Source organism: Nerophis lumbriciformis, linkage group LG04 (genome assembly GCF_033978685.3).
Source record: "Nerophis lumbriciformis linkage group LG04, RoL_Nlum_v2.1, whole genome shotgun sequence".
Taxonomy (NCBI): domain Eukaryota; kingdom Metazoa; phylum Chordata; class Actinopteri; order Syngnathiformes; family Syngnathidae; genus Nerophis; species Nerophis lumbriciformis.
The window spans coordinates 50,237,501-50,251,876 of record NC_084551.2 but is presented as its reverse complement, the minus strand read 5'-3'; the positions used below and the strand labels follow the sequence as shown (position 1 = coordinate 50,251,876).

At 39.1% G+C, this 14,376-nt stretch overlaps 2 protein-coding genes across 2 annotated transcripts in view; both read left to right on the top strand.

Moving 5' to 3' along the window:
- Positions 1 to 9,506, top strand: part of dpy19l1l (dpy-19-like 1, like (H. sapiens)) — a 55,027-nt gene extending 45,521 nt beyond the window's left edge. Inside the window, exons 21-22 of the mRNA XM_061956711.2 lie at positions 2,139 to 2,264; positions 8,782 to 9,506. Coding sequence (XP_061812695.2) covers positions 2,139 to 2,264; positions 8,782 to 8,944 — 289 coding nt within the window. The 3' untranslated portion in view covers positions 8,945 to 9,506. The remainder of the gene's footprint in view (positions 1 to 2,138; positions 2,265 to 8,781) is intronic.
- A 4,493-nt stretch (positions 9,507 to 13,999) lies between these two features.
- Positions 14,000 to 14,376, top strand: part of pkdc (protein kinase-like domain containing) — a 7,461-nt gene continuing 7,084 nt past the window's right edge. The window contains exon 1 of the mRNA XM_061945926.2: positions 14,000 to 14,143. The gene's annotated coding sequence lies outside the window, so the exon portion shown is untranslated. The remainder of the gene's footprint in view (positions 14,144 to 14,376) is intronic.

Genomic DNA, 14,376 nt, shown 5'->3' with positions numbered 1-14,376 from the left:
AGGTAGTTCAAAGTGTTTTACATAAACACTAAAAGCAACAAAACACAAATAAAAACAGTCGATTAAAAGGTGGAAAAATTGAGAAAAAAACTAAAATACACAGTCAATTCTGAACTATATGTAAATATAAACGGAATACGATGATTTGCAAATCATTTTCAACCCATATTCAGTTGAATATGCTACAAAGACAACATATTTGATGTTCAAACTGATAAACATTTTTTTTTTTTCAAATAATCATTAACTTTAGAATTTGATGCCAGCAACACGTGACAAAGAAGTTGGGAAAGGTGGCAATAAATACTGATAAAGTTGAGGAATGCTCATCAAACACTTATTTGGAACATCTCACAGGTGAACAGGCAAATTGGGAACAGGTGGGTGCCATGATTGGGTATAAAAGTAGATTCCATGAAATGCTCAGTCATTCACAAACAAGGATGGGGCGAGGGTCACCACTTTGTCAACAAATGCGTGAGCAAATTGTTGAACAGTTTAAGAAAAATCTTTCTCAACCAGCTATTGCAAGTAATTCAGGGATTTCACCATCTATGGTCCGTAATATCATCAAAGGGTTCAGAGAATATGGAGAAATCACTGCACGTGAGCAGCTAAGCCCGTGACCTTCGATCCCTCAGGCTGTACTGCATCAACAAGCGACATCAGTGTGTAAAGGATATCACCACATTGGCTCAGGAACACTTCAGAAACCCACTGTCAGTAACTACAGTTGGTCGCTACATCTGTAAGGGCAAGTTAAAACTCTCCTATGTAAGGCGAAAATCGTTTATCAACAACACCCAGATGCGTACATTTTTAAGTAAGATCAACATTTTTAGAGTATAATAAGTCTCTCATTCTTTTTAATAACATTGTTATTCTGAAGCTAACCAATAATAAATAAAATACTCCTTGCCATTAATGCGACTTCTTGAACAGGTGCGGTAGAAAACGGATAGATGGATTAAAATGCATGAGAATGTTTTATATTTTGAACGTTATTTTTAACACTGTGATTACCAGCGGAATTATTCATTACTTATCGTGTTAAGTAATGTCAGCTAAGATTTATCTGAGAGCCAGATGCAGTCGTTAAAAGAGCCACATCTGGCTCTAGAGCCATAGGTTCCCTACCCCTGGTCTATGTAAACATTTGTAGTTTGAACTGCTTCAAAACTGGATCATATTAATACTTTGATTTATTTGCTTAATCCATTCTATAATTAAATTCCACTTACTGATATACTAAAGGGTTTAAGTGTTGTACGTGCGTACAAATGTTTTAAATTAGATTTTTCTCTGATGTTTTTATTTCTCCTCTTTTGTTATATATATTTTTTGGTTATAGTTATCTTTGTACGTCATTTTAGCTATTTGCAAATGCACCAGCTCATTGAATTTCAATACTATTGATTCAATACATAAAGTGTTTGTATATACTTTATATCCAACATTGTGTCTTAATCTAACTGACCTTTTTTGTAACACCGTTAGTGAATGAAGCGCACATTTATAGTTATTTCTCCATATTTCTGCACAATAACTCAGATATGGTAACGCTATCGAGCAGTAGAGAATCTGAAGTGATTTTTGGTCTAGAACATGTTTTGCTTTATTTATTTGTTATTGATGTATTTCTTGTCACCTTATGTTTAATTTTTTCACAAGATTTCCAGTTCATTTTATCTATTTTGATATACATTTGATTTATTTTACTCTTTCAATGTCTACTCCGTCTATTTGTATATGTGTTTGACTTTCTCTTCTACTGTTACCGAATTGCATTATTTTAGTTTTACGGAGATTTAAAGACTGTTTTTGCCAGACCATCTATTTATTTCTTCTGTTATTATCTGTATTAACTTGTGTGTTTTCTCCTGAACAGAACTCAGTTGTGTCTTCTTGAAATAATACTAACTTTAAGTCCTATGTAACTTTACAAATGTCTTTTTTATCGAGATTGAACAATTTTGGTCCCGGTATTGATCCGTGGGGTACACCGCAAGATATATTTTGTGCTGTAGACGTATGTACGCCTAGCTTCACGTATCGCACTCATTAAATATATATAACAAAGACAAGCGGTATAGAAAATGAAGTCATGGCTGTGATGCCAAAGTGTGTTGACGTTGCAGGGAGAGAACCAAGCTGGTGTATTCCATGTACAGCCGCATGTCTGCAGACATGGTGAAGAGCAAACTGGACAAGCTCGGAGTGGATTACTTTGTTCTAGAAGATTCCTGGTGCACCAGGAGGACCAGGTACAACACACCAGTGCTCACTCTTCAGTCTTGCCAGACGATCAATTATTATCCCAGAAGCTTAAAGGGGAACTGCACTCTATTTGGAATTTTGTCTATTGTTCACAATCATGAGAGACAAGAACACATACATATTTTTTCTGTGGGGCGGAGGGGATTTTAAAGACAACAAGATAATAATGAGAGTCACCGTTGTAGCCTTCAAAGCCCTTTAAACCAACTTCTAAACACTCCGTTTTATATACAAACTGCAAATATATATATATATATGTGTGTGTGTGTGTGTGTGTGTGTGTGTGTGTGTGTGTGTGTGTGTGTGTATACATATATATGTATGTGTGTATATATATATATATATATATATATATATATATATATATACCGGTACATATATATGTATGTATTTATATATATATATAAATATATACATGTATATGTGTGTGTGTGTTTATATATATATATATATATATATATATATATATATATATATATATATATATATATATATATATGTATGTATGTATGGGAAAAAAAATCACAAGACTATTTCATCTCTACAGGCCTGTTTCATGAGGGGGGGTACCCTCAATCATCAGGAGATTTTAATGGGAGCATTCACATACCATGGTTTATATAGGGCACAGAGTGGGTGGGTACAGGCTGGCGTAGGGGCGTGGTGATTGGCTCATGTGTTACCTAGGAGGTGTTTCCGTCTGTGGCGGCATGCTGTTACAATTTCGCTGCGCTTGTTGAGGGATGACAGGTCTGGACGGTAAATAATAAACAGTTTCTCTTTCAAGCATAGGTTGCATCTTTTATTACCACTATTGTAAGGTGTGCTGGATGCAAGAATTTGCCATGTTATTGAATATTCAACATTATTGTCTCTGAGGTCCCAAATGTGTTTGCTGAGTTCTGTGGTATTCCGCAGGTTTTGGTTCCTGAAAGAAACCTTGTGATTGTTCCATCTGGTTTTGAATTCTCCCTCGGTTAATCCTACATATGTGTCGGATGTGTTAATGTCCTTGCGTATTACCTTAGATTGGTAGACAACTGATGTTTGTAAGCACCCCCCGTTGAGAGGGCAATCAGGTTTCTTTCGACAGTTACAGCCTTTGTTGGTTTTGGAGTCGCTCTGTCCGGGGGCCGACGGCTCATTTGCAATTGTTTTGTTGTGGTTTGAGATGATTTGTCGTATATTGTTCATACAGCTGTAGCTCAATTTAATGTTGTTCTTGTTGAATACTTTTCTTAGGGTGTTGTCTTTGGGAAAGTGTTTGTCAATCAGATTGAGGAATTTGTGTCCAATGTTAGTTGAGACGTTTTTGCTGTATGGGGGGTTGTACCAGATGATGTCGTTTCGTTTTCTGTTCTTTTTTGGCTGGTTTCCTGGCGTGGGTTCATAGGTGAGGGTGAAATTGTATCCGCTTTCATCAAGGGCTTTTTGGTACGGGGGGGTTGCTTGGTCAAATTCAGCTTTGCTAGATGACAGCATCGATAGCCTTTTATTAATTCCGGTAGGTATTCTTTTCGTGGTGGTGGGTGGGTGGTTGCTGTCATGGTGCACGTATTGGAGTGTTGTGTTGGGTTTCGTGAATGGTTGGTAGCTGTTATTTCTCAGGTTGAAAGTGACGTCAAGGAAGTTGACGGTTTGCTTGTTGGCTTCAATCGTGATCCGTAGGCCGTTCTCTTTGAAAATTTGGCATATGCGCTTCTTGGTATTCTCGCTGCTCCTTGGCGAGGCGCGACACACTGCCAGTCCGTCATCACGGTAAATACCAAGGTTCAGATTGAGGCTAGCGAGCTGGGAGAGGAGGAAACTCCCAACGAGTTCACACGTTTCTGCTCCGTCAAAACTTCCCATAGTGACGTCAAATGTTGCATTGTTCTTTTTTTGCCATGGTGTACTGTTGTGGATGAGAATGGAGTTTTTTGCGTGGATGATGATGTTTCTTTCGTTGCCTGTGATTGAGTCGTAGTCTGAGGCGAAGTCTAGTGCTTGAGTCAGTAGGTCTTGCGTGATGGAAGGGTAAAATTCTTCGATATCGAAGGAGATAAAGTTGTGCTGTTGTTTGTCTTGGATGTTGTTGAACCATTTGATTACTGCTGCTGTATTTCTCCATTGGTTGAGTGGTGTTTTGTCCTTGATTTTTGTGTTGACTCTGTCCAGGATTATTTTGCTGATTTTTCCTATTTCAGATTTAGTTGGGTTTATTAGTCGGCATGTTGGGTTATTTGCGAAGTTGGGTTTGTGGTCCTTCAATGTGATGAAGGCTTCCTTGTTGGCTGTGGCGTCCACCCTGTCCTCAATGTCCAGTTCAGCCGCGATCCTTTTATTTTCCAGGTGGATGTTCTGTAAGGTGTTGGGTTGCGCAAATTGTAACAGCATGCCGCCACAGACGGAAACACCTCCTAGTAACACATGAGCCAATCACCACGCCCCTACGCCAGCCTGTACCCACCCACTCTGTGCCCTATATAAACCATGGTATGTGAATGCTCCCATTAAAATCTCCTGATGATTGAGGGTACCCCCCCTCATGAAACAGGCCTGTAGAGATGAAATAGTCTTGTGATTTTTTTTTCCCATACATACATATATTGCGCTCTACTACGGTATCGAGCACTATTTTTTGGATAACCTTATTAAGACATATACTCCGCTCCAAATTGACATTTGTTGAGCACTGTACGACGATCAGAAATGGAAAAATTCAACATCGACTACTCCACGAAGAACATTCCCATACCAGCGCAGAATGACTACAAGCTAAAGCTCATAGAAAAGACGGAACACTTCCTAAGAAGGATGCGGTGGAAAGCACATTTTTTCCTCCACCCTGAAACAAAAGGAACGCAAAAGAAAACTTACGGATTCAAATCTATCAAGAACCCACCCACAGTTGAGGAACTAAAGGATTTTGAGAACGACATGCTCAAAATGATACAATCAGTCAAATTCAAGCCAATCCGCAACCCACTCCTCACCAAGCTGAAAAATGACGAGGAGCGCATCAAGAAAGTAAACAACCTCATCATAGCTGCCGATAAAACCACAAACTTCTACAGAATGGACATACCAGAACATCACACCTTACTGGACAGAAGCATCACCAAATCATACAAAAAAGCGCAACCCAACACCTTACAGAACATCCACCTGGAAAATAAAAGGATCGCGGCTGAACTGGACATTGAGGACAGGGTGGACGCCACAGCCAACAAGGAAGCCTTCATCACATTGAAGGACCACAAACCCAACTTCGCAAATAACCCAACATGCCGACTAATAAACCCAACTAAATCTGAAATAGGAAAAATCAGCAAAATAATCCTGGACAGAGTCAACACAAAAATCAAGGACAAAACACCACTCAACCAATGGAAAAATACAGCAGCAGTAATCAAATGGTTCAACAACATCCAAGACAAACAACAGCACAACTTTATCTCCTTCGATATTGAAGAATTTTACCCTTCCATCACGCAAGACCTACTAACTCAAGCACTAGACTTCGCCTCAGACTACGACTCAATCACAGGCAACGAAAGAAACATCATCATCCACGCAAAAAACTCCATTCTCATCCACAACAGTACACCATGGCAAAAAAAGAACAATGCAACATTTGACGTCACTATGGGAAGTTTTGACGGAGCAGAAACGTGTGAACTCGTTGGGAGTTTCCTCCTCTCCCAGCTCGCTAGCCTCAATCTGAACCTTGGTATTTACCGTGATGACGGACTGGCAGTGTGTCGCGCCTCGCCAAGGAGCAGCGAGAATACCAAGAAGCGCATATGCCAAATTTTCAAAGAGAACGGCCTACGGATCACGATTGAAGCCAACAAGCAAACCGTCAACTTCCTTGACGTCACTTTCAACCTGAGAAATAACAGCTACCAACCATTCACGAAACCCAACACAACACTCCAATACGTGCACCATGACAGCAACCACCCACCCACCACCACGAAAAGAATACCTACCGGAATTAATAAAAGGCTATCGATGCTGTCATCTAGCAAAGCTGAATTTGACCAAGCAACCCCCCCGTACCAAAAAGCCCTTGATGAAAGCGGATACAATTTCACCCTCACCTATGAACCCACGCCAGGAAACCAGCCAAAAAAGAACAGAAAACGAAACGACATCATCTGGTACAACCCCCCATACAGCAAAAACGTCTCAACTAACATTGGACACAAATTCCTCAATCTGATTGACAAACACTTTCCCAAAGACAACACCCTAAGAAAAGTATTCAACAAGAACAACATTAAATTGAGCTACAGCTGTATGAACAATATACGACAAATCATCTCAAACCACAACAAAACAATTGCAAATGAGCCGTCGGCCCCCGGACAGAGCGACTCCAAAACCAACAAAGGCTGTAACTGTCGAAAGAAACCTGATTGCCCTCTCAACGGGGGGTGCTTACAAACATCAGTTGTCTACCAATCTAAGGTAATACGCAAGGACATTAACACATCCGACACATATGTAGGATTAACCGAGGGAGAATTCAAAACCAGATGGAACAATCACAAGGCTTCTTTCAGGAACCAAAACCTGCGGAATACCACAGAACTCAGCAAACACATTTGGGACCTCAAAGACAATAATGTTGAATATTCAATAACATGGCAAATTCTTGCATCCAGCACACCTTACAATAGTGGTAATAAAAGATGCAACCTATGCTTGAAAGAGAAACTGTTTATTATTTACCGTCCAGACCTGTCATCCCTCAACAAGCGCAGCGAAATTGTAACAGCATGCCGCCACAGACGGAAACACCTCCTAGGTAACACATGAGCCAATCACCACGCCCCTACGCCAGCCTGTACCCACCCACTCTGTGCCCTATATAAACCATGGTATGTGAATGCTCCCATTAAAATCTCCTGATGATTGAGGGTACCCCCCCTCATGAAACAGGCCTGTAGAGATGAAATAGTCTTGTGATTTTTTTCCCCATACATACATATATTGCGCTCTACTACGGTATCGAGCACTATTTTTTGGATAACCTTATTAAGACATATATATATATATATATATATATATGTATATATATATATATATATATATATATATACATACATATATATGTTTGTATATACACATATATAAATATATATATATATATATATATATATATATAGATGTATGTATATATATATATATATATATATATATACATACATATATATATACATATACATATATATATGTATGTATGTATATATATATATATATATATATATATATATATAGATAGATATATGTATATATGTGTGTATATATATATATATGTATATATGTATATACATATATGTATGTATATACTGTATATATGTATATACATATGTATATATATATATATATACATATATATATCTATATATATATATATATAGATATATATATATATATATATATATATATATATATATATATATATATATATATATATATATATATATATAATGCAGTAACAGACAAATGCACAATACTTAGCGATTTTCTTTAGCGCATTGATTTCTGTTTCCAAAGCAGCACACTTCCAACTTCTGGCAACAAATATGTGTCCTACTTCCGGAAACAAAGGCAAGTGTGTCTTCTAATCATGGCAGACTTGGTAATAGACAACGAAGACGACTATTTTTCGACAAATGAGGATTCACAACCTTATATTTTTGAAGCTGAACATTCTGAGGACGAACTACTACTTCTAGAAGCGAGCACGAAGGAAGAATGAGACGTTGGAGCAGACAGAAGCCGAGAGAGTGAGGTGAAAGTGACTCCAAGCTGCAAAATGTGGAATTTGAAGCCATGCTATTTCGACATAAATGGAGTGCTTAACTAAATTAACGGGGGAAAAACGTCCTTGGCCAGCTGGACCAAACGCACAACTGTGCATCGAGTGAGTCACATTTTATATTGCATGTAATGCTATTGTTAATACAACTTCAGTACATATGCTGTCTTGCTAGCTTTGTACAAGCAAAACATGAAATGTGAGCTAGTACTTTATAGATACTGTAATATGATTGTTCATGTTTTTCAGTCAGTACAGATTGGTTGTGTATTACAAACTGAAACGCAATTCGTGCTGACATAGAAGCTAGCTTATCTCTTTCCGTAGTTAGCTTTCACGGCTAATACCGTAGCACCCCGATGTCTTAGTACGCTAGAAAAAGAGTTCCTCAGTGTTCGCTTTTACGATAACAATGTGGCTACAGGTTGGTTATTATACAGGTTACGGAACATTAATTAGCTATTGTTGCCGGTTTTTGGATGCATTTTTTAAAGTGATTTTGAGGTCAAATTTATTGCTGATTTTTACATGTTAGAAAGCAAAAAAACACAACAAACTCTTGTCTTCTTTTCTCTTGTCATGATTGTGAACGATAGGCAAAATCCCCCCCTAAAAAGGTGCAGTTCTCCTTTAAAATTGTCGTATTTTCCGCTAATTGCATGATGACTGATGACATGTTTGTCTCGGTGCAGACCCGGCTGCAGCATGCCAGAGATCTGGGACGTGGAGGACCTCCAAAACGTGGGTAAAACTCCTCTGTGCACTCACATGTCCAGGGACTCGTGGCCTCACTTCACCACAGTCTTTGCCAACCACATCTACAAAGTCCTCAAAGTGAACAAAGACCAGAGATAACAGTGCAGCGTCCATCTTCACCGCACACAAAACACATTTTCATGATTCACTACTCTCCACATGCTGCAACAGCAATACATGCAAAGACAAGAAACAAGCCACCAGTCATTCTCAGTCGTTTTGTATTCATTTGTGTGCTCATTAGTACACAAAGATGCTTTATTTGTCGACTTTGTTCAGTTCCAGTTGGTCTTTCACGCAAAGACGCATTGTTGTGGAAGTTGTGGGGGGTTTTTTGTGTTACATCTCATTACATTGCTGAGACAAAATAATGGTAGCAGTATTTTACATCTCAATGGTAGCAGTTTGGGCTTTGGAAAATAGCCTTTTTTTAACATGTATGAATTTAAAATGATGAAGAGTTAGCCACAATGTGTCGAAGTGAGTGGTTGGACAAACACACAAAGTCAGAAATCTGTTAAAAAAAATGTATAAAGCTTTTTTATGAATGTTTTTAATCCCTTTTTAGTGTGTTTATCATTCCCTTTGCTGTCTATGCGTGTTGCACATGTCTTTTTTATAATGTTTGTATTGGAATAAAGAGTCAGATTTCTCAAGAGGACTATGAAAGGTTTCGTTTTTACTCAATTTGGGGGATTTAGATTATTTCAGCTTGTTCAGTTTTTTTATTTTATGAAACGAAAACCGGCAAAGTAGAGCAAAAAAAAAAAAGGCCGCAATGTAAAGAAATAAAGTTATCATTTTGATATTACCAAGTATAACAAAACTTAGTCTTTACATATATATATATATATATATATATATATACATATATATGTATACATACATAAATACATACATATATGTGTATACATGTGTGTGTGTGTGTGTATATACAGGTAAAAGCCAGTAAATTAGAATATTTTGAAAAACTTGATTTATTTCAGTAATTGCATTCAAAAGGTGTAACTCGTACATTATATTTATTCATTGCACACAGACTGATGCATTCAAATGTTTATTTCATTTAATTTTGATGATTTGAAGTGGCAACAAATGAAAATCCAAAATTCCGTGTGTCACAAAATTAGAATATTACTTAAGGCTAATACAAAAAAGGGATTTTTAGAAATGTTGGCCAACTGAAAAGTATGAAAATGAAAAATATGAGCATGTACAATACTCAATACTTGGTTGGAGCTCCTTTTGCCTCAATTACTGCGTTAATGCGGCTTGGCATGTAGTCGATGAGTTTCTGGCACTGCTCAGGTGTTATGAGAGCCCAGGTTGCTCTGATAGTGGCCTTCAACTCTTCTGCGTTTTTGGGTCTGGCATTCTGCATCTTCCTTTTCACAATACCCCACAGATTTTCTATGGGGCTAAGGTCAGGGGAGTTGGCGGGCCAATTTAGAACAGAAATACCATGGTCCGTAAACCAGGCACGGGTAGATTTTGCGCTGTGTGCAGGCGCCAAGTCCTGTTGGAACTTGAAATCTCCATCTCCATAGAGCAGGTCAGCAGCAGGAAGCATGAAGTGCTCTAAAACTTGCTGGTAGACGGCTGCGTTGACCCTGGATCTCAGGAAACAGAGTGGACCGACACCAGCAGATGACATGGCACCCCAAACCATCACTGATGGTGGAAACTTTACACTAGACTTCAGGCAACGTGGATCCTGTGCCTCTCCTGTCTTCCTCCAGACTCTGGGACCTCGATTTCCAAAGGAAATGCAAAATGTGCATGGTTGGGTGATGGTTTGGGGTGCCATGTCATCTGCTGGTGTCGGTCCACTCTGTTTCCTGAGATCCAGGGTCAACGCAGCCGTCTACCAGCAAGTTTTAGAGCACTTCATGCTTCCTGCTGCTGACCTGCTCTATGGAGATGGAGATTTCAAGTTCCAACAGGACTTGGCGCCTGCACACAGCGCAAAATCTACCCGTGCCTGGTTTACAGACCATGGTATTTCTGTTCTAAATTGGCCCGCCAACTCCCCTGACCTTAGCCCCATAGAAAATCTGTGGGGTATTGTGAAAAGGAAGATGCAGAATGCCAGACCCAAAAACGCAGAAGAGTTGAAGGCCACTATCAGAGCAACCTGGGCTCTCATAACACCTGAGCAGTGCCAGAAACTCATCGACTCCATGCCACGCCGCATTAACGCAGTAATTGAGGCAAAAGGAGCTCCAACCAAGTATTGAGTATTGTACATGCTCATATTTTTCATTTTCATACTTTTCAGTTGGCCAACATTTCTAAAAATCCCTTTTTTGTATTAGCCTTAAGTAATATTCTAATTTTGTGACACACGGAATTTTGGATTTTCATTTGTTGCCACTTCAAATCATCAAAATTAAATGAAATAAACATTTGAATGCATCAGTCTGTGTGCAATGAATAAATATAATGTACAAGTTACACCTTTTGAATGCAATTACTGAAATAAATCAAGTTTTTCAAAATATTCTAATTTACTGGCTTTTACCTGTATATACCGTATTTTTCGGACTATAAGTCGCAGTTTTTTTCATAGTTTGGCCGGGCTCCAGTGCAACTTATATATATTTTTTTCCTTCTTTATTATGCATTTTCGGCAGGTGCGACTTATACTCCGAAAAATACGGTATATTTATATACCGTATTTTCCGCACTATAAGGCGCACCGGATTATTAGCCGCACCTTCTATGAATTACATATTTCATAATTTTGTCCACCAATAAGCCGCCCCGGACTATAAGCCGCGCCTACGCTGCGCTAAAGTGAATGTCAAAAAAACGCTGCGCTAAAGTGAATGTCAAAAAAACAGTCAGATAGTTCAGTCAAACTTTAATAATATATTGAAAACCAGCGTTCTAACAACTCTGTCCCAAAATGTACGCAAATGTGCAATCACAAACATAGTAAAATTCAAAATGGTGTAGAGCAATAAATAGCAACATAATGTTGCTCGAACGTTAATGTCACAACACACAAAATAAACATAGCGCTCACCTTCTGAAGTTATTCTTCATTCGTAAATCCTTCGAATTCTTCGTCTTCGGTGTCCGAATTGAAAAGTTGCGCAAGCGTGGGATCCAAAAATGGCCGGCTCCGCCTCGTCGAAGTCATCGGATTCAGTGTCGCTGTTGTTGTGCAGCAGTTCTGTGAATCCTGCCTTCCGGAAAGCTCGGACCACAGTTGTGACCGAAACTATCTGCCCAGGCATTTACGATCCACTGGCAGATGTTGGCGTATGTCGACCGGCGCTATCTGCCCGTCTTAGTGAAGGTGTGTTCGCCTTCGGAGCTGTGTGAAAAAAGCCACCCGGCCTCTTCGCGTAAACTTCCCTTAACCACTCGCTCATCTTTTCTTCATCCATCCATCCCTTCGAGTTAGCTTTTATGATGACGCCGGCTGGAAAGGTCTCTTTTGGCAAGGTCTTCCTTTTGAATATCACCCTGGGTGGAAGTTAGCATGGCAAGCTAGAACCACAGTGAAGGATGACTTCTCATTCCCTGTGGTGCGAATATTCACCGTACGTGCTCCCGTTCCACAGTGCAGTTCACAGGAATATCAGTTGCTGTGAAATACGGTAGTAATCCGTGTGCGGATGGAGAGATTGCGTCTTTTTATGAACCGGATCCTTGTCCTTTGTAGGAGCCATTTTGTGGTCTTTACAGATGTAAACAGGAAATGAAACGTACGGTGATATCCGCGCGTTTTTTCTTCTTCTTCCGGGGGCGGGTGGTTGCTTAAAGCGCTTCCTGTTCTATGGGGGCGGGTGCTTTCCTTGGCGGTTGCTTGCGTAGAAGAAGAAGCGCTTCCTGTTCTACCGGGAAAAAAGATGGCGGCTGTTTACCGAAGTTGCGAGATCGAAACTTTATGAAAATGAATCGTAATAAAGCGCACCGGGTTATAAGGCGCACTGTTAGCTTTTGAGAAAATTTGTGGTTTTTAGGTGCGCCTTATAGTGCGGAAAATACGGTATATATATATATATATATATATATATATATATATATATATATATATATATTTGGAATTTTGTCTATTGTTCACAATCATTATAAGAGACAAGAACACATACATATTTTTTCTGAGGGCGGATGGGATTTTAAAGACAACAAGATAATAATGAGAGTCACCGTTGCAGCCTTCAAAGCCCTTTAAACCAACTTCTAAACACTCCATTTTATATACAAACTGCAAATATATATATATATATATATATATATATATATATATATATATAATGCAGTAACAGACACCTTCATTACAATATGTAATATGCACAATACTTATCGATTTTTTTTTTAGCGCATTGATTTCTGTTTCCAAAGCAGCACACTTCCAATTTCTGGCAACAAATATGTGTCCTACTTCCGGAAACAAAGGCAAGTGTGTCTTCTAATCATGGCAGACTTGGTAATAGACAACGAGGAAGACTATTTTTCGACAAATGAGGATTCACAACCTTATATTTTTTAAGCTGAATATACTGAGGATGAACTACTACTTCTAGACGCGAGCACATAGACCCATAATAAATTCATAAAAGATCCAAACTTCATGAATATTTTTTTGTGACCAACAAGTATGTGCTCCACTCTCTCTCTCTCTCTCTCTCTCTCTCTCTCTCTCTCTCTCTCTCTCTCTCTCTCTCTCTCTCTCTCTCTCTATAATGATAAGTATAATAAGTTTACATACACTTGTAAAGAACATAATGTCATGGCTGTCTTGAGTTTCCAATCATTTCTACAACTCTTGTGATAGAGTGATTGGAGCACATACTTGTTGGTCACAAAAAAACATTCATGAAGTTTTCTTCTTTTATGAATTTATTATGGGTCTACTGAAAATGTGAGCAAATGTGCTGGGTCAAAAGTATACATACAGCAATGTTAATATTTGCTTACATGTCCCTTGACAAGTTTCACTGCAATAAGGCGCTTTTGGTAGCCATCCACAAGCTTCTGGCAAGCTTCTGCTTGAGTTTTTGACCACTCCTCTTGACAAAATTGGTGCAGATCAGCTAAATGTGTTGGTTTTCTGACATGGACTTGTTTCTTCCACAATCAGACAGTCCGATACCCCATACTCTCTGAGCACTCCCAACAGGACTTCCCGAGGGACACGGTCGAATGCCTTCTCCAAGTCCACAAAGCACATGTAGACTGGTTGGGCAAACTCCCATGCACCCTCAAGGACCCTGCCGAGAGTATAGAGCTGGTCTACCGTTCCAGGACCAGGACGAAAACCACACTGTTCCTCCTGGATCTAAGGTTCGACTATCCGGCGTAGCTTCCTCTCCAGTACACCTGGTTTGAATTCATGTCCAACAATTGCGAGAACGACTTTTTATCATCAATATCGGCTACTGAGTTTCATTTTTTTGATGATTTCTGCTGGTGGTGTGCCTCGGGATTTTTTCAATGGAAAAAAATGTGCCTTGGCTCAGAAAAGGTTGAAAAACACTACAATAGACCAGTGTTTTTCAATCTTTTTTGAGCCAAAG